Source organism: Phallusia mammillata, chromosome 3, assembly GCF_965637545.1.
Source record: "Phallusia mammillata chromosome 3, kaPhaMamm4.hap1.1, whole genome shotgun sequence".
In the NCBI taxonomy this organism is placed as follows: Eukaryota; Metazoa; Chordata; class Ascidiacea; order Phlebobranchia; family Ascidiidae; genus Phallusia; species Phallusia mammillata.
In genome coordinates this window covers 30,303,538-30,324,530 of record NC_137254.1, presented here as the reverse complement: position 1 = coordinate 30,324,530, position 20,993 = coordinate 30,303,538, and the positions used below count along the sequence as shown (strand labels likewise).

At 35.0% G+C, this 20,993-nt stretch overlaps 1 protein-coding gene and 2 long non-coding RNA genes across 3 annotated transcripts; 1 reads left to right on the top strand and 2 right to left on the bottom strand.

Moving 5' to 3' along the window:
- Positions 1-280: 280 nt before the first annotated feature.
- On the bottom strand, positions 281-6,976 carry LOC145219160 (uncharacterized). Its single transcript, XR_013857869.1, has 3 exons — positions 6,851-6,976; positions 1,177-1,420; positions 281-697 (listed from the first exon to the last, which is right to left on the bottom strand). It is a non-coding gene; the product is annotated as an uncharacterized LOC145219160 (long non-coding RNA).
- On the top strand, positions 3,806-5,720 carry LOC145219158 (uncharacterized). Its single transcript, XM_080086547.1, has one exon. It carries the CDS (start codon positions 3,806-3,808, stop codon positions 5,447-5,449), a length of 1,644 nt encoding a protein of 547 aa, XP_079942673.1. The 3' UTR covers positions 5,450-5,720.
- A 1,411-nt stretch (positions 6,977-8,387) lies between the features above and the next one.
- On the bottom strand, positions 8,388-20,535 carry LOC145218596 (uncharacterized). The gene is made up of 7 exons (XR_013857665.1): positions 18,652-20,535; positions 18,360-18,540; positions 18,008-18,073; positions 14,268-14,410; positions 12,969-13,178; positions 11,206-11,367; positions 8,388-10,048 (listed from the first exon to the last, which is right to left on the bottom strand). It is a non-coding gene; the product is annotated as an uncharacterized LOC145218596 (long non-coding RNA).
- Positions 20,536-20,993: the final 458 nt, after the last annotated feature.

Genomic DNA, 20,993 nt, shown 5'->3' with positions numbered 1-20,993 from the left:
TATGCGACGCGCAACAAAGTTGAGGGTACAATTGGTGGATCATGACTGAACACGCTGCAGCTACTTTTACAAGGCGTTACGTTACAGGAGCTCGCCAGGAAGCTGGTTTGCCCCCCTGTATACCTGTAGGTAAAACATGATTGGGATAAACGTTGGTTGGGCAAGTCAATGGCGCCCCCAAAAAAGCCAACGACCCGGGTTAGGACAGAGGGCGGGATTCCACACAAGAATACCGAAACAAACCTTGCGAGAAAAAAAGAGCACTCACACCAAGTCGAAAATAATATGACAAATGCCATTTGGTCCAACGCTAAGTTGTAAGACGTAAACTATTTTAAATGAACATAATCTAGAACTCTCTCGAAACGAACTGACTAATACAATAAAAGACACATAACAAAAACAACGAAAAAAATCACAGCGCAAATGTCGTTTCAGCATAGCTCAGTCGTAACGTTGGTAAAACAACACTTTAATCATTATACCCCCTGCAACGACGAAGACACACGGCAACATATAAAGTTCCAGACTATATACAATGTTTATGCCATAACCACAAGGCAAGAATAAATCTGCAGTGCTGATTCAAACTAAGACAGTGACAAACAGTTATTTTATTCTTTTGGGTTGTTTCTCTTCGAAAGGCGGATTTTTTTTCTCCACAGCCTTTTCAGGTTTCCTTTTCAACCTCTAAGGCCTGAAAAGTGCAAAAAGTTACCGTATATAAAAGAACAATAACAACTAATCACACAGAAAATCTATAGATAAACCGGCTGAAAATAATACCTTATTTAGCGTTTTGCAGTTTTAATTGAGAAATTTTTTTTCCAGTGAAGTAGGTAAGTCATTTAAAGAAAACAGTAATATCACACAAATTCATGAATATAAAAACCTAATAGCTGTAAAATTGTACTAAATTGCTTCAACACGACTTTATACCCATCCAAGCCTCTGTAAACACTAAGTAGATAAATACTACAGAAAAATTCAACGTTTAACAAACTTATTAGGTATTGGGGATCATTTTATTTTAAATTCAAATTGTAATATTATCATTTTGTGGTGTTGTTTGCACAATTTTGTTTATTAAAACAAAGCAGTTTAAATAAGTTTTACTTTTTTTAACAGCGCAAAACAAGATTAACTGCAAAGAAAACAGACAAAAGCTTATTTTACCAAACTTTTCCAGCTGATGTTCAATTAATTTCATCCCACTATAGTTGGTGGACCATGTTAAACTTGCTCATGCGTATAATAAACTCTATTGCAGCCTCTCTTGAGCGAGCAGCATTCAAAAGATCCACTTCGAACAGCATAGGGACTAACAAGCTTGCAAAGCCTTCATGCAATCCAGGTGTTGTTTACAGTGTGCAACTATAGCATCTTGCATTTACATGTCTGTATTTTTATTGGTGAAGTTCTGAAACACAAAAGACTATGTATTAATAAAGTATCCTAAGCTATAACATGGGTGTAATGGTTAAAAGACAAGCAGTTAAAATATTGAGACTAGTGTACACAGTACAAGGAGATTACCAGCTGAAAAAGGTAAACAGAACAAGCAAATAAAGCTAAAATGACATTTTTGAGTCTGTGGAATTGTACTGCCTTCGTACCAGTTTATTTGTAGTTTTCCAGCAACACAGACTTTCAGTTGGGTAGATAACCTTAATCATTAACCAATACAACTTATAGTTCATGGGCTTTAATATCTGTACAACCATTAAAATATTACTGTGTAAGTGTGTATAGTGCAGTCATAGCACACAATCACCAATATCATTCACAGTCGCATAAGTCAAATCGCATAAGTAAGCTGGGTTTTCCCTGATTACTAAAGCTGGTTAAAAAAAACTTTTTCTGCAATGAAACAGACTGTGACACTGGGACAGGATTCCAGGAAGAGTTTAAATGTTTTTTTGCCTTTTGGTTGACAAAAGAAAGATACATGGTTTTGTTGGCTAATCATCGACTAAAAAATTCTGCTGAGATGAAAATGTTTAAATGCAAAAACAACAACATTATATATTTAAGATTAGTTAATTAATTGAAAAGATAAAAATGTAAACTGAGCTCGATGACAAAATTGAAAAACTGAGTAAACAATTAAGGGATGAATGCAACTGTCTTGGAAGAGAAAGAAACCCTCAAAAAAGTGCAGGAACTTTACATGAACTTGCAAAAGCTTACATGGAACAAGCAGAAGAATGTGATGATAAATACGACAAAAAGATTTCACTTATTAGAAGTGCGGTGTTGTTTAATGCGGCCATTGTGAGAAAACCTACAAATGTTGGTAAAATTAGGAGAGATCTAAGGGAACTTTGTTCTTTTGTCCTGGAACTTGCTGAAGCTGAAAAAAAGGAAGTGAACTTAGTTAACACAGTAAAACCGATATTCCAAAAAGTTGTTCAAATGAGAAAAAATGTTGAAAATCAATTAAAAGATGTAAAACGAAAACCTAATAATATGACAAGAAGAAAACAACTGCATTTTGAGGAAGAAAAAATTGTGGAGGTAAGAAAAATTCAAACATATGTATTTGCTGAATATACTGCAATAATGAAAGAAATAATGCAGATCTCACAGCATATTATGGGTGTTGCTCCAAACAGAACCAAGTTTGCTTTAGTGGGAATGGGATCTCTTGCCAGACATGAAATTACTCCCTACTCTGATTTTGAAAACATAATTATTTTAGAAGATGGAATTGAGAAGCAGAACTATGAAGAGATACTTGAATACTTTAGATGGGTTGCTGTCATATTTCAGCTGATAATTGTAAACTTTGGTGAAACAATAATTCCGACCGTTTGTCTGCCTTATATCAATGATCAGGACTCAGATAATAATGACTGTTTTTTTTATGATGGTACTAAAAAAGGAATAACAATTGATGGAATGGTTCAATTTGCTTGTAAAACTCCATTGGGAAGGCCACCAACAAAACACAAGCCTTGGAGAACAGAATTAATTAAACCAGTGATGGAAATGTTAAAGTACATTGAAAGTGATGAAAATCTCAAAAATGGATACCACCTTGCTGATATTCTCACAAAAACTTGTTTTGTGGCTGGAGACAAAGAAATATATGAGAAGTTTCAAGATGGAGTGAATAAAGCGTTGAAATCTATTACTGCCAAAAAGGATTTGTATGATCAAACAGAAGAAGATGCTGAAACCTATGATGTATGGGACATTTGTTTTGCACTGGGTGTTCAGGAAAAAATCAATTTTAAAAAATCAGTTTATCGAAGCACAAGTTTATTTGTTACTGCATTAACCCGAGCTTATGACATTGAAGCTGATTCCCCCTTTGATGCAATTGATAAACGTCCTGAGGAATTAGAAGGACAAATCCCAAGGCATGATATCAAATATATGCTTGCACTGGCATGTGAAGTAAGATTGAAAGCTTACACAACAACAAATGCCCAGCTAGACTGGCATCCTAATATTTTGCCAGAACAAAATAGTAGAAACCAAGCCAGTGGTTCCACCATTGTTGATATACTTGGGTTAGATGATACAGTCAAAATGATGCAAACTGCCATGAATCTGCAGGAAATTGCTTTGCAAAAACTAGGCATGTTGTTTGAAAATAATGATGAAGGTGATGATGAAGAAGGGGAAATTGACAATGAGTCCAAAGAGTTGCTGAATAAAGGTGTCATTTTGTTTGCATTAAATCAACATGAAAAATCTCTGAATTGTTTTAATGAACTTCAAAAATCTAAGTTTTTTGAGGGTATTTATGACAAAAAAAAAATTGTCCATTAAACAAGTGTATTTTTTCTATGTTGGAATGAATTACCTTGAGGAATGCAAATTTGATGATCTAGAGAAGCTTTGTTCAGCAAATGAAAACAACCTTTTCTTGCCAACAACAAAATGTCATTGGCATTATTTTATTGGTGAAATTCTCTATCACAAGCGATGCTACAGACAAGCACTGCTCCATTTTGAAAAAAGTGAACAAGTTTCAGAAAAATTGGATACTAATGAAAACTGTATAACAGAAAAGGGCACATGTCTATACAAACTTGGGTTACTGAATGAGGCATTGGAGTGCTATGAATCAGCACTTAAAACTGAGATGGTTCCGGATGTTTTGGGTAAAGCTGCCAAGTGCTGCAAAACAACTGAAGCAATAAAATACAGGAAGGAAGCATTGAATGTTGCAAAAAAAGAAAATACATGCTGTGATGAGACTTTAGCTGATTTGCTTTTTGACATTTCATCAGATTTGATGAACATAAATGATGTGGAATACAAAAACTATCTTGAAGATGAGCTGGTTATTAGAAAAAAAATGTTGACAGAGGATATAGGTATAGGGGAAGAGAGTCACATTCAGTATGGAATAGCAGAATGTCAAAGTCAGCTTCAACAACATGATGAGTCCAAACAAAGTTATCAAAAAACAATCGACCAAATAGTGAGTAACAAACATCTTCCAAATAAAAAGGAAATATCTGCTGTTGACCACAACATATTGGCTGAATGTTACAAGCAACTAGAAAAACATGGTGATGCTGTTAAACATTTCAAAGCTGAAATAAACCTGATGCAAGAAAAAAAACAACACTGGAAAAAAATATTGAAAAGGAAAAACGAGTTTGTAAACTACTTGCTTTTACAAGGACAGGATGCGCAAGCAGATGAACAACTATTGGAGGTCATAAACTTGTTGAAAGACTGTTTAAAAATTGAGTCTGACCCAGAACAAAAAGTTGATTTGTTGTTTGACCTTGGTTGTTGCTATTTTGACCTTCAAGATTATCAAAAAGCCCTGGATACATTTCAAGATGAAATATTTCAACAGGGGTATAATCTTCCTGGCTCCAAATATGAGAAAGTTTTGTCACAGGACCATCAATACAAATGTTATTTCTGGTATGGCCGATGTCTTTCCTCATTAAAAAAGTGTGACGAAGCTATCATCCACTTTAGGGAATGTCTAAACTTTCTTAATAATAGCGAACTTGGTAAAGACAAAACAGCAGAAATCTATGTTGAAATTGGACATTGTCACATCAAACATTACAACTTGGACCAAGCAATAATTAGTTTCAACAGGGCTTCAAACACACTTTATTTACATCCTGAAAACAAGCATTCAATTATGTTTAATGCAGTATTTGGAAGAGCCAAGTGCTACATGTCTGAAAACAAGAACAAAGTTGCCTTGGAGGAAATGGGCAATGCAATGAAAATTATTTCAAAAGATCGAGAAGAACTGGATGAAAAAGATTCTAACAAAATTGCTGAGTTCACTGATGCTTTGTTTTCTTTAAACTGGGACAGTGAAAAGCAATTAAGTTATTTTAGTGCAAGTGTAGATTCACTTTTACAGCGTTTTCCGATCCGTGTTGATCCGTATCTGCATGACTGCATTGTGTGTGTTGGAAAATGTATTCAAAATTTGAACAATCAATCCAATATTTGAAAAAGTAGAAAAAGGAAACTTTCTAAGTGAAACCACATAGTGCTGTAAGATTTTGTAAATGATTTTTCTGCATTTGTATGTAAAAAAGGGTTAAATTGTCCTGTATTTTATTCACAAAAAGAAAAGGCTCTGTAAAAACAAACCAGTCAAAGATTGTCACTTTTTCTGTTTAACAATACACTGTTAATTCTCATGAGAAATTAAAACTGCAAGGTCAACATAAAACTGCTGTAAGTTTTGCAAATGGTTCTCTGATTTCCATGTAAAATAGCATTAAATTTTTCTGTATCAATCAATGGTTTATTTGTCACTCTTTTGAAAGGAAGTAGCATAAAGGAAAGTAGTTGCGCGACAGTGATTGACCAGTAATAGTTGTATGAAACAGTCTTTGCCAGATGGAAACAGTCAAGTTTGCTATTTTTCTCTGTTCAACAATTTGACTTTTATTTTTACAAGGGATTAAAATTGCTAAGGTCAGTGTTGTCAACATAATGTATTGGTGCTCCAAATTTAATTTCTGTAAAGGCAAAAACGTTACTGAGAATCTTCCAATATGAGATGGTTATAAAAGCTAACCACAGGCAGATGTGATGACCGAGTAAAATCAATGGGGGTTGTTTTAATAGTTTTTTTTTTTGTAAAAAATTTTACAAGAAATAATGAGTGTATTACAAGAAATAATGAGTGTAATGTATCACAAATAAACCAGTTTGCAGAGTGTGGCAGCTGCACGCGCAATTTTATTGGAAAAAAATTTTTGCACACCAAGTTTTGGGGTTTGCATGCAAAAATTTCGCACCAAAAGCATTTGATTGGCCTGTCTTGCCCTCTTTTACTTGCTTTGCACCTGCTGAAATAGGTCTTGCAGGCAAACTTACGGGTCATGCACACGCGCACGAGATCTTGTCAGGAACTGCCATGTTCTGCAGACTGGCAAGTAACTACAGTGCTAGCAAATTGAAAGAATTCTGGAAACATGTAGTTATTAACAAATTGTCATGAGTTGTGCGCACCCAATACCCAGTGTGCAGAGCATGATAGCTGTATAAGCAAGTTGTTTTGAAAAAAAATGCACACCAATTGTTTGTGATTGCAATTTAGCACAAAATACCATCTGGCCTTGTTAATCATATGCATTTAAGCCACTATAGCAGTCCACCCTTACCCTGATGAAGGGAATATAACTTCGGTATAAAAATACATTTGCCAGAAGAGCTTTATAAATTTGACATTATGCCTGGCAGCAATAGCTTATATATAGCAGTCCACGTCCGAGATCTCGCCGGGAACTGCAGTATTCTGCAGATTGGGTCATGGCTCAATACTACAGTTTGCTTTGTTTCACTACTCATGAAGAACAAAATACTTGGTTAATAATGATGATAATTAATGCAAACTTACTTTTGCAGTATTCCTTCTTCCGAGTGCGTCTCTGCATAACTCCATTGTTTATGTAGAGGAAAATGTACCCAAGTCGTCATAAAATAAATCCAATAGTAGAAACATAAGAATAACAAAAAACTTAATTTGCGGAGCTGATAACCTGATACACAACAAAAGTGTTATAAGCCTCTGTGATTTATTTATGTTGATATCTAATACATATCCTTAATTAAACCAATCAATTATCATTTGTTTTAGCTCAACAAACCAGCGACGTAAAGTTATTAAGTTTGTAAGTTTCAACTATTGTAACAACTGAACTAAACATGCTTTGAAAGTGCCCACAGGGTCCAATATTGCGTATCCCCCTTTCTATGCCATTAAATACAAAAATTAGGTACAATGCCTTTGTGTTCTGTAGTGTACCAATCCAATATCAACTGACTTTCCCAATGGTAACGCACTTTCTTGACGACATGTGTTTATTCGCGTCACAGGGGAATTACCTATCATGCTCTTAGCTGGTAAACTACCTAAAACGACACTTTATTTCAGTTTCACCAGAATCAAAATTCTGAAGCAATTTGCATCCTTGACAATTATTATAAGTTGCCATAACCTTAAACCCTATTAAAACGTGGTTATGGTTCGTTTTCCTTTACCAACGACGTTAATTTTTGTGCCATCGGGGTCACTAAACATTCAACCAGCTACAGGAAAATAGCTGCCCACTTTATTTAAATTTGTTTAGACTTATAAATCTATAGCAAATGTTTCAGCCTGGTGGCTTCCAACCTTTTTCAGCCAATTCCTCCGTTTAAAACATTTTCACTCCTCCCTAATATACTACATGTAGGATGCTAAACCAAGGATCATTTAAAATTGTAACATCCCGTGAACGCGTCCCGGTTACAGCGCGGCAGTCACACGAGGGCAATCCCAGAAATCACTGTCACACACCTAAATACACAATAAAAACATGAGACCACAATATGACATTATGACGTCATACACAATGCTTACCAAGCTATGTGGAGCGACAGTGTGGAAAAGGTCACGCTTCACGTGAATATCGTACAAGAACGCTGCGCAAACAAATACAACTTAAGCAACTTAAATAAATCCAACTACACGTACAGTACGACTATTAAAAAGGGGAAATGACATTTTAGGTCAAGTTCACAGCGGTTAGCATTCGTTATGGTAATTCACAATATTGAGTCATTACACACATATATACAAAGTGACTCACCAATAATCGTCAACACGACAATAAACAGCCTTTTCTACAACAATGTTAAAGAGCATTATGCCAATGAGAATTTTAACAAAACCAAAAGACTCACAGCAAAATAACCCAAGAATTTAAATGAAAACCCAAGATTGCAAAATGTGGTTAGAAATGCAATTAATTATGAAATTTACTCGTTTCATTGACAAATATTTGACAATTTACAGTCCGGAAATGCAACTTTACGAACTTTTGGTAGGAAATGGTCAATGCAAGCAAAGGGAATATTATGTTCAATAAAATATGCAGCAATCGCCAGTTCACTCTTGGCTGTTTGATGATCATCATCTGTTTTCTTTTTCATAAAATTAGTAATGTCTACAGTATATTTAAAAGCTTTAAAACTTCTTTGATGGTTCGCAGTTTTTATGTTTAACGAACATTGATCTATTTGCATTTTTAAGTGTAACGATTGCTTTCACTGTATACTTATCTAGAAAGAATTAAGGTCTAGAATAGAGAGAAAATAAAAGAGATGATAAAATGGCCCAAACAGTGAAGCTACCCGAAAAACTTTTCTCGTTAAAATAGTTCTTACATATATCTATTTCATCAATAAGACTCAAAACCCAAGAATTGCTATAATTTTCAAAATAAAACCCAAGAACCCAAGACGTCAAGTAAAAACCCAAGATCTTGGGGCAAAACCCAAGCTTTGGCAGCCCTGGTTATTACACAAAACTGGCAGTCGATTGTTACGTCACACAACGCACTAGGTTACAACACAAGTTATAGTGAAGAAAAGCGGGAATCAATAAAATCGGCAATTACTGACAAATAAGATGTAACAAAAATGGTATTATCAACTTTACAGGTTACATTCTTAAAGCAAAATGTCTATTTACAAACTGCATGTACAAATTAAAGCAAACTCTCCCGGCAAGTTTTAAAATTCCTCCCTTGGGAACCAGTTTAACCAAAACAAGCAAGTAGCAAATTGTAATTATATACCTCACCTTAAAAACAGCATGACAAGAAACGTGAAGTCTCAAACATAGCTGCCTAATTGTTTTTGTTTGCTGTCTTGACATAGAACCCAGAGATAGAGAAGCAAAATGTTTAATTTTAAAAATGCAAGTAAGAAAATGAAACTATTTACCACACTTTACAGACAGTAACATGAAAAACAAACTTAAATGAGGTGCAAACAAAAACTGTTTACTAGTAACTACAATATGACATATCAGGTACTAGTGTCACAAATAATGTATTGGGGCTTTATATATTTACATTTTGTCATTGTCACATTATTAGTCCTTCACCTTAACAGTCAATTGTTGCTATCTAACACCACCATCTTGTACATTACATATGCATGTGTGTTGCAACAATTTTAATTTGAAAGATTTAGCCTCATAAATTGACCGACACAGAAACAGTAAAAAACTTATAAAGCAAGATTTTGCAACTCTACTAGACCTTGGATGTTAAAATAAGATTAACAAAATAAAATTGTTCCAAACAAGGTCTGCAAAACAAAAACGGTTATGAGGGCTAAACAGGACAGTTCCTGTGTACATGTAGTTTAGCAAACAGTTTTAAATGTTAAAGAGCATTATATTGTGATGAGTGATGGCACAGAAAACAAAACACCTATGATGCTACAAAAAATTGCAACATAAATGATATGTCAACAGGGTAAATTAATGTTAAGTTTTACTAGAGAAAAGTAGCTGAATATTAAATGTCTACAAATTTTCAGAAGGCTTTAGCTAACTACAACTCTGCTAGACACTTATCCCCTAAAAAGCAACAAATGGTTAATGAAGTGAATGAAATTGTTCAAAACCAAAATTCCAAAGCAAAAACGATTATGAAGGCTAAACAGACATGTACCTGTGTACATATATTTCAGCAAATCAGCGAAAGCTTCTTCGTCTATGCCTGTCAAAGTTATTTCATCTTGATTTACTTCCAGGATATCGCTGTCAAATTAAAAAGAAAGCTTGTAAAACCACTTGGGTGCTGATGGGGGAGCCGCTGGGTCATCCTGGGTCAAAGTTTGGGAGGATCAACTTTGAACAACTACCTAACGTGTGTGTAAATTTGAATGAGTTCGAAGCACCTTTGCTTGACCAAATGTGTGGAACAAACCAACGTTAGACAGAAACTAAACGTGTCTTCTAAAGGAAAGGGTAACTATCAAAATTATAAGTTTAGGATAGTTACTTTTTCATTGTTTATCTAAAGCAGTGATGCACAACCTTTACCCCATACTGGCAGCATCACAGGTCTTTATTTCACCAACAGCCGCCAATTGCTTGTCAAAGTTTAAACCATTTTAAAAATTTATAATATTTTACCTATACATCACTCAAACATTTCATGGCAAACCACAAGACAAAAAATGAAGTGAAATCAAAATGTGTACCTTTTAGAAAGGGGGCCCATAATTGAAAAAAATACTCGATTTTGTGTGTCCAATTTTATTACCATGACAAGAATGTCTTCTTCAATATTTGGAAACAATCTAGGTGCCTTTGATAAAAATATTTCACCCAATTCGAAAATATTTTCATTTCTACTGCTATGCATAATTGAATGATTCTACACAAGTCACATACCAAAAACTGACCAATCACAATTGCTGCTTCTTTATTGGATGGGGGTTTACTATACACATCATTTGATCTACACATATGATTGTTTATGCAAGCAAAAATAAATGGGCCCCACACATGTTTGTGCGGATTAGCTACTGACAAAAAACAAATGTTTAAGTTATTATAGATTCTTAAGGACAAATTATTAGAAAGCTTTGTCTGTATTCTTTTTGTATCATTATTGTAATGGAAAAAATACTTTAAATTTAATCTCTTGCAGTATATGACTTTGTGTCACAGCATTAATGATTTGGTTGAATTTGTTCAGCAAAACTTCCAAATATTCAGTTTGGGTTGAACCCCAACTAAGCCGATTCGGTGGATTTAGTTCAAAATATTATTTTAAATAGAGACTTGTTTTACAACTGTTTTAAAAATAAATTTGTACTCCGGCATTAAAACAAACATGACAATTTCCAAGACTAAACTTTTTTTCTTTGTTTTTAGCTATTGACAATGTCAAATAAGCAATCACTTACATGTGAAATCTTGTACCTGAAGCAGAAAATCCACAAACTTGATGGGGGCAGATCCCAACAACAGACATTTTAACATGGGGTAACTCAAGAGTACCATTGAGCATTGTGAGAAAGGTTGGAAAGAGCTGTATCTTTAAATATGCTCCCATATTTCCACACAACCTGGCAACAGATAAAAATTTTGATTCACAAAACATTTCTAAATAGGTATTTAATTTGTTTGTTTGAAGTATTTCACATGATAAATAAAGAGTTGCATAAAGATTCGGACAAACTAAACCAGTGGTTCTCAACCGCCGTTCCACGGACCGCTGCCGGTCCGCATCAACTTTTCTGCCGGTCCGGCAAATATATGACAATTTTGTATCTCATTTGCAAAATGCAAGATGTTGAAGGCAGAGAAATCATCTGTAAGTCACTGCTCTACTTCGTCTTGCAGAAACTTTATTGGAACCGCGTTTTACACGTATGATATCAAACAAACAATAGCAAACTTCTCATTAAATTGAATTGAATTTTTTCATACTTCTTTTGAATTGCATATTTTTGTCATAATTACATTTGCAAGTCCACCGGTCCGAAAAAAAATGTTTTCAAAGTTTACCGGTCCGCAAACTCAAAAAGGTTGAGAACCGCTGAACTAAACAACAAATCCTGTTGGGCAGCCTAGTGGTAAGTTGCAATCGATTTACCAGTCCACTATTATTCTCGAGATGCACATGTCAACTGTGTCCCCGTCATAGGCAGTTTCATCATGTGGCGATTCAATTATAACTGACAAATTAACAACATTTATTCGGATGCACTTTGACAAACTGACACTGGGACTTTCATCTTCTGTCATTCGGCATTCAAATTCACCAGACCTGGATTTAGTTGGGTTTTAAACACAGGTGACACAAAACTTTAATTTAACAACGTTTATGACATTTCTAAAACTAATTACCCCAAAATTTGTAACCTTTTCAGGTGGTACGCGAGACAATTAAGTGTTGTGTCAAGTTATATATACCAAAAAATGTAACGATTTGTTGTGTTATCCGCTACATTACAGAAACTTCAGTAAAATTAAAGGACTGTGAAGGTGAATTAAAATGCCCCAAAAGCATAATAACGTATACTGGAAGAAACGTGAAACAAAAAGGTCTGCGGTAAATTAAGTTGGGATCCGCAGACTTTTAATTGATACAAGGGGGTCGTGACTACAAAAAGGTTGGAAACCACTGGTTTAGGTGGTACGCAGCGATAGAAAAAAGTTGACAGGTGGTACGCGAACCTTATAAGATTGAGAAACACTGCTATACACAGACTTGAAGAGTAAAACACAAAACGTCTGCATGATGTATATTAATACACAAGTTCACTGGCAGTTATGTTTTTGATTAAATTACCCAATATTATACTTTAGAATTGCTTTGGTTTCTGAAAAAGTTAAATTTACCCCTCCTCCAATTTCTGTCCAGATGATGTTAGGGGAGTTGTAACCCGAAAACCCACAAATAAAAAAACTTTTTCCCTAACTTTTAATGCACACATCCTTCAGTGGTGCACTTCCAGGTAACATAATCCTTGTATGTAATCCACTTTCAAGGCCAGTTTGTGGCATTATGTTTGTTAAAATACTGGTATTTAACGGTATGTAACATGTACTAGAGGTGCAATACTACAAAATTTATAAAACTCTTCAACATATAATCAGAAAAAAGTATCTATTTGTATCTTAAAAGAAAGACTTAATCTTGCCCACATCAAATTCACTTTACCTGCAACAAACAATCTTGCTTTGTAAGAATTTCCTTCTGCTGCAAATTTCTGGCTTTGCAGTAATAACTTCCTACATCAGATTTGACCACATTCACTATTGCACAATCCCCTTTGCCTAACCTGCAGACATTGCACACAGTTTCAAATCAGTTTTGAGCAAGGTCTCATCAGTGCAGTGGTCGTATTGGCTAGTGCAGCCATCCAAAGATCTGGAATAGAGAATTAAAGTTGTCAACATAGATTGAAAACATTAGTGTAGTTGAAAGGCAGGGGTCAGTAACTTCTGACGTGGAGCTGGCCATAGTGATGGGACGATACCAGGTTTTGAAGTGAGTACTGATACTGAGTACCACATGTATATACCTTCGATACCGAGTACGATTACCGAGTACTTAAGTGTAGTGTTGTACTTAGTTGTATTTCACTGGCTAATTTGTCTACCATGGTCGGGGTACAGGCGTGCACACACACATGCAGAAAAATTTAATCTCCACGCAATAGAGAAAAAGATATACGTAGAAAATTTTTTCAATTTTGTGCTTTCTGAAGCAAATATTGGCATAAATTTGCCTGTATTCTTATGGTGTAACTCGGCCTTTGGTACTCGTACGTTGGTTACGAAAACTGAGACAAAATATTTCGATACCGAGTACGAGTATCGATACCACTGAAATCGTTCGATACCATCGATACTGAGTATCGAGTACCGGGTACTCGTCCCATCACTAGCTGGCCAAGACCAAATCAATCCCATATATATCAGTCTAAATTTTCACTTTCAATTCTGTTTGATTTACTGTTTACCACGTCGTTAAACCTCTCACAAATTTTCTTATTTTTTAGTTTTTACATTTTGCCAACATACCAGGTAAATGTATCATTAAAACCAGACATAAAACTTTCCACAACCTTAATGCATTCTTTGCGACATAGAGCACTTAAAATACATTAAGAGTTATTTTTTTATGGCAAGTATTGAGTTATTTGTGAAGCGATAAATAAAGCTTGTGTTGAAATAAAAAAAATTATCCACATAAGCAAACAAACAAAAACAGGTAACTGTTTGTTGTTCAACACATCAGGTGATATTTTTATCAAGAAAATACTTCCCCATTTAAAGAAATAAACCTGCAAATCGTTTTCCTTCTACAAAAATAAAGATACATTTTGTTAAATTTGATTTTGATCTTCAAAAGAGGTGGAACCATTTAGAAAACCTAACCAGTAATAAAGTTATATCCCAGTGTTAAACATTTTCACATACATAGGATTATATGGCAGATTTTTAGTCAACATACCATTCTGATTGAACTGGTCATCTTTACTTCATCTTTATTCCAAAAAACAGAGGAAAATGGGTGACTTTGAATTGGACAAAACCATGTTATATTTTGTCCTTCGCCACATCTTTTTGATTCTAAAATCCCAACAACAGGTAGCACTGAAAAAAACAGTTGTTGTTACAGTAATACTGATAATCAGTACATGAACACTGTGCTACTTAAACTGTGGACCAGTACACCAGCACTCGACTGCCAGTATCCGGTCAGATATTTTTCGCAGTTGTAAGGACAGGAACAATTATTCTACTAGGAACACCAGTTATTCTACTATCCTTTTTGCCAAATTGCTGTAAAAAAAAATAATGTGAACAAAACTGGTCACCTGGACCAGACAAGCAATTTTTTAGAAAGATGGCCATTGGTATCAGCAAAAATTTCAGCTTTACTGCACAGACACAAATAAAGTGCTGAATTTTTTTTAGCCCAGATAGATGTTATAACAAAAGACAAGGCATGAAAAGGAAACAAAACCATTTCTTCAACCTACTTCCTGGGTTGACTGATAAAAAATAAACAAATGTACCTTGTAATCTGAGGTTAGTTCAAACATAACTGAACCAGCAATGTTTTTCTGAAGCATGTATAAACATCAGTGTCAGAATGTTTGGAATAGTCAATTACAAGCATGTTGTCAAATTGAGAGTCATGGCCAGTAGGATCTAGGGCTGTTATCAAACAAATATTTATTTGATTATTTGAAATTTTTAGACATTTGAAAATTTATCAAATAATTTTTTACACATTTCAAATAATCAAACAATTTTTCCTTACGCAGTACAACTCGATATATGTGCAAAATTAAACTCATTGATGACTTTTTGTGAAATAGAGGTTACACAGAAACACTGCAACATATGTTTTTCAGCCTTAATTATAATAATGTTCATGAACCCATTCCTCCAAAAATGTTGGACAAAAAAGCAGGACAATTTACTATTCATTTCGGTATAAGTCACACCCAGGAATAATTTAAGTTATTCAAGCAAGTGAATAAAATGTTATAGTTTACAATTCAATTAAGCAAGTATCCAAGACAAAGCTGTTGTAATAAAGAGACAAGATACTGACAGAAATACATATGGTTTGCCAAATTACCGAGCATAACTGAAGCATGTCTCTTTCTGTACTAATTCATCACATTAAACAGAAAGAGACGTAGCCTAGATTTAATGACTACAAGCTTACAAAATTAGTTTAGTAATTTCAACTGGGATTTACAATCCTTATTTATTAATGACTCTGGGCCTTATGTATCAGGTATTCGAAATTATTTCAATTATTTGATTATTTGATTTGAAAGAAAAAAATTATTTGTTTATTTGAAAAATTAAAAACCTTTATTTGATAACAGCCCTAGTAGGATCTAAAAAAATAATAATATACTACTTGCTTCTAAATCACTGTCCGACAGGCCCATTCAGGTGTTAGACAAGCATTTACTACCGTATGGCAAGGTGTAGGCTGGAAAAATCTAACCTGCGGTGGGATTCAAATACACAAGAGGAGTCTTTCCAGGGCTCGCGTGCTACTAACTGAGCTACATAGGCTCAGTGGCGAACTTGTCGAAAGTCGAATCACAAACACCGTTGCCTGCCTTGTATGCTGCACATGTCTGCTTCGTAGTTAAGATGAACATTAATCAACAACTGGAATCGCTGCTCTGCATATATCTTAAGGCCGATCCCAGTTGCTTCTAATAAAGCAATTACACCTGTAGGTTTTAATGTAGCAAATACACTTGTATGTTTACACATTCACTGTGTTATATTACATGGCAGGGTATTGTAATAGGTCGCCATGCAGGAAAAAAGACATGCTCTCCAAACAGGCAAAGTATAAATTTTATGAAACCTACTCTGAAACACTAGTTACTTAATAAGAAGGTTGGTGCTTTAATCTAATCGATTTTTTCCCTATACTAAGTGAAAACTTACAAAGCTTGCTTGTTCTTGGGTGACTTTTATGGCTTTCAGGGGAAACATAGCAAGCAACAACCTACAATGGTAAATACAAAACACTGTCCAAACTTTAGTCAAATAGATATTGTTAGAACAAGGATGCAAAAACATTTCTGGAGTTTGGTAGCATTCTAAAATTTTTATTAGCACATACGTTTTAGCTTTATCTACGTGGCCCTTACCAACATACCGATTCAGAGAAAAAATGCATAACTTCTGGGAATTTAGCAAAATTTTCCACTAGTTTTTGGTAAAATTCTAGGTTTCCATACTATACGTAACAAGTATATATAAGCTAAACCAGCGTTTTTCTAACCGGTGGATGGTTGCAAGTCTTCCGAATATAATGTAATAATTTCCTTTGTCTAGTAAACAATTATTTTGTGGTGAAAACCAGTGTTGCGATCAAACTCTGTATGTTTAGGAAAATAAAGGTATTGATGCTTTGGAAGAATTTCAAATTTATTGTGTACAAATGTATGGCCCTCGTTTAATGTTCGAAAATGGTTATATTGCCCACTGGCGCAAAATGTAGTTGCATGCTAGGGGTAAATGCTTCAATATTTTTAACTGAAGACCACTGAGGCTAATCTGAGCTTTGTGTTGATGCAGTTTATTCTGCTGAAACCCTTTCACAACTAGCAGATAAACTTGACAAAACCAAAATAATTGGCACCAGTTTGGACAGGTGTGCACAAACTTTTGCTGTTAATGCTGCATCACAGGTTTTTATTACACTTTTATATGCCCACAAAGTGTCTAAATGTTTTTTGTTTACAAACTAGAAAGGTGGCTTTCCTATATATTTCCACTTTGTATATTCTATATATATCCTATTTACCGATTTACTATACACACCAATTGACCACAAATGATAGTTTTTGCAAACAAAAACGAATGGGTTCCCATGCACGTGTTTATGGGAAATGTTAACAAACTTAAAAAGGCTTTAGAAATACTTTCAATGTTCTGCGAATTAAATCTCTAATAGTTTTGACCTCGATATTGTTCTTCACTTAAGTCTAATAGTTTTGACCTCGACATTGTTCTTCACTTAAGTCTAATAGTTTTGACCTCGATATTGTTCTTCACTTAAGTCTAATAGTTTTGACCTCGATATTGTTCTTCACTTAAGTCTAATAGTTTTGACCTCGATATTGTTCTTCACTTAAGTCTAATAGTTTTGACCTCGATATTGTTCTTCACGTAAGTCTAATAGTTTTGACCTCGATATTGTTCTTCACTTAAGTCTAATAGTTTTGACCTCGATATTGTTCTTCACGTATATTGTCCTGCAGTAACCCTTGCAGTGCAAACAACCATTAATGACCTTTTGACATCGTTTTCAATAGCATGCCGTTGTTAGTATTCAACAATAACATATTGCCTAAGTTATACATAACATATTGTTTCCCAAATTGATTTGTCAAAAAAAGAAGCTATGTTGTGACAAAAAAATGTTTACTGTGGTTTGCCATTCCTACAAGTTGACCTTCAGGGACTTGACAGTTGTGCAACGGTCAAGGTGACAATTACCATTTAATGACAATTCACTATGGCTTACAAAAATTCTAGTTCATTTTTTACCTTTATGTTAATCAACAGTACCATATGACATTGTTGCGCTAAAACAGGTGGTTTCTAATTACCAAAAAGACTGCCTAGTAATATGTAAGGTCTATTGTGACAAAAAAACAGTGTTTTGCGACATCTACAAACAAGAAACAAGGAACCTACTGCAAAAAACTGTTTCAAATTTCAGCATTGTTGGGCTTGTATTTCTGACCTGAAGGAATGGTGAACCTAAAAATGAATATTTGTCTTTAGAATACTTTACAATGGACCAACGGACAAAATATGAAACTCAAGGATCATGTACTTTAACTGCAACCATTTTAAAATTTGACATGTGGATGAACCGCTGGGTCATTCAGAACTTTGAGAGGATCAGCTTTGGATAACTACGCAACATGTGTGTAAATTTGAAACGTTTTAAGTACTCTTTCTTGACCAAACACACAGACAAAAACAATATGTGTTTTCATCCATAATAAAACACTAGTATTATAAATTGGTAAAAATTTCTTACTTGCTATTAATTGTTGAGTCTGCCGGAGGATCAGGTTAATTGGTTTTCACGACAGGCTGAGTGGGGTCTGTAACTTCTGCTTCACTTTGTGTAATGTGGAGTGAAACAAATTTACTTCAAAGGTGAACACAGCAAACGTATTTGGATTCCTGTGAATAAACTTTCTGATGCCCCCATTTTTCTGCACAAATGCATTTTTGTTAGTATAGTTTATAACTGCAATTTACAACAATAGCATACACTGTTAGACTAGGAACTCCTAACTGCTAAAATTTATGATTTTATACATTACCAGGATATACTTTCTATTCTGCTTGGATAACTCGGTCATGTTCCAAGTGAGTTTGAATGCAAAGAGTTATCTTGTTTTCATACAAGGCAAGCAGTTACAAATTCATTGATTTTCTTTTTAATAGATCCCATGCCAACAAGATAGGAAATAGGTGCGCTGAATTATAGATCTTAGTCTCTAGTTATTTCCTAAAATCAAAATATAGATAACACATAATAATACGTCCCTTTATATAAGTGTGATACAAGGTACATTAGGTTTTCAGTTTTGAAAACGTAAGGAACAGACAAGTCACAACATTTGAGTGAACATGATGTATTTTGGGATTTTTAGTATTTCAAATGACAGTGCATCTAAAATATACAGGATTGCTTGGATCACTTGGTGCACCTTTATATCGCTCAGTGCAACTTTACATCGCTTAGTGCACCTTTATATCGCTTGGTGCACCTTTATTTCGCTTGGTGCAACTTTATTTTGCTTGGTGCAACTTTATTTTGCTTGGTGCAACTTTATTTTGCTTGGTGCACCCGTATAATGGTAGGTGCACATTTACTTTAGCGATATGATGATATAAAGGCGGTGGTACTATAATACCGCATGTTATCACACGGCAGGAAGTTGTGAAGGGATTGAATATGGTTTTACAAAATTTTTAATTTTGTGGACTTTTGAAAGCCCTGATGGCCAAAGCTATACGGGTTGGGTGAGGGTTTGTAATTGGAATAATACCAGAATCTGGAAAAACAAAATTAAGATTGTGCATGCAAAATTTAAGATTACTAAGACCCTGGGTCATTCCAAAGGCATAAACAAAAAACAGCCTGTGAGTAGATAATTTTTAAATGAAACAAAAATGCATACCGGTACACCTGCACTTTCAACAATCCAAACATAAACAACATGACCCTGTTGCTTATAATGGGGAATAACCTTACGTTTGTTTCAGAAGGTGACGCTATCGTCTGATAGGCACCTCTTCAAAACCCTGCATCACATCATGTTAATATACAGCTTACTGGGCTACGGATTTTGTGGCAGTTAAATTCAATGGTAAACTTTCTAAGCAAAGTTAAAAAGAAGAACAAAATGATTAATGGTGGCCATATTGGTTATCACATAACCATCTTTCAGTTAATTTTGTAAATCGTTGTTCAAACCACCATTATTATGTCAATCTTGCACAACTTTCGCTAAACTACAGAATAGCCTTACCGTATTTGCAGACACGCTAAACTGCACGTCCTTCAGTTCTCCTGACACATACGGCTGATCAATATGCATTCCATCCATCATAGTTGAAAGTTGATGAATAGTTTTCTTGCCATTGAGCCAGGGTCAGTGATGGGGAGACTCGAGTCCGAAGTCGCTGCTACATGCACAAACTTTCTTACGCTGACATTAAGCGTTGTACTTATTGCTTGGGTTAAGGTAATCGAATGCAGTACATGTCAAGGCCAAGTATCCGCTTTTATAAGCACTTATAATACTGAAGAAACGCTCTAGCGCATGCAGTAAAATATGAATTTTTGGTTTTGAAAAACTCGTTTGAACAGATTGACGTTCTTTTCCACGCTGTTTAATGAGTGTCAATTAACGTGTTGCATTAAAGTTGACCCTACTTTAAGAAAGGGACGTTGATGGGAGATGTTCACTGTAATGAAGCGGTGTCCGTTGTTAAGGTAAAAAAGTCGCGATGAACCATTCAACTAGATTAACATCTAAACCTTTAACCTTTCCTTGCAAAAACGTTTTGGGACTTGCCTTGACTCGAACCGCTAGTGGCTTGACTCGACTTGAGACTCGAACCTCATTTGACTTGACTCGACTTGAGACTCGAACCCCTAGTGACTCGACTTGACTTGGGACTCGAACCGCTACTGACTTGACTTGACTTGAGACTCGACTGATTGGACTCGTTACCCAACCCTGGCCAGGGTGAACCTAATTCCCAGGATGTTTTATTTACACACGCGACACATGACCAATAAACCTCCGACATACGTACATTATGTTTATGTCGCAGCAGAAGCCTATTTCTTGTCGTCTACAAATAATTATAATCACAGCGTTTTCTCCACATAATAAAATAATATTCGTCGACACCAACGGGGCTTCGACTTATGTCTTTTTTCACAGAGACAAAACCTATAAGTAGAATAGTTAGGCTATAATTGTAGTTGGGTTCACGACGGTTGTTTCTTCCACATGAACAAATAATATTCGGCGACATTTATACAGCAACTGCGACATAAGCATGTTAAACACAGTTTGGGCTGTTGCTTTAAACTAGAAAAACGGAGTGGCAACAATGAATCAAAGTGATGTCACGAACAGAAGGC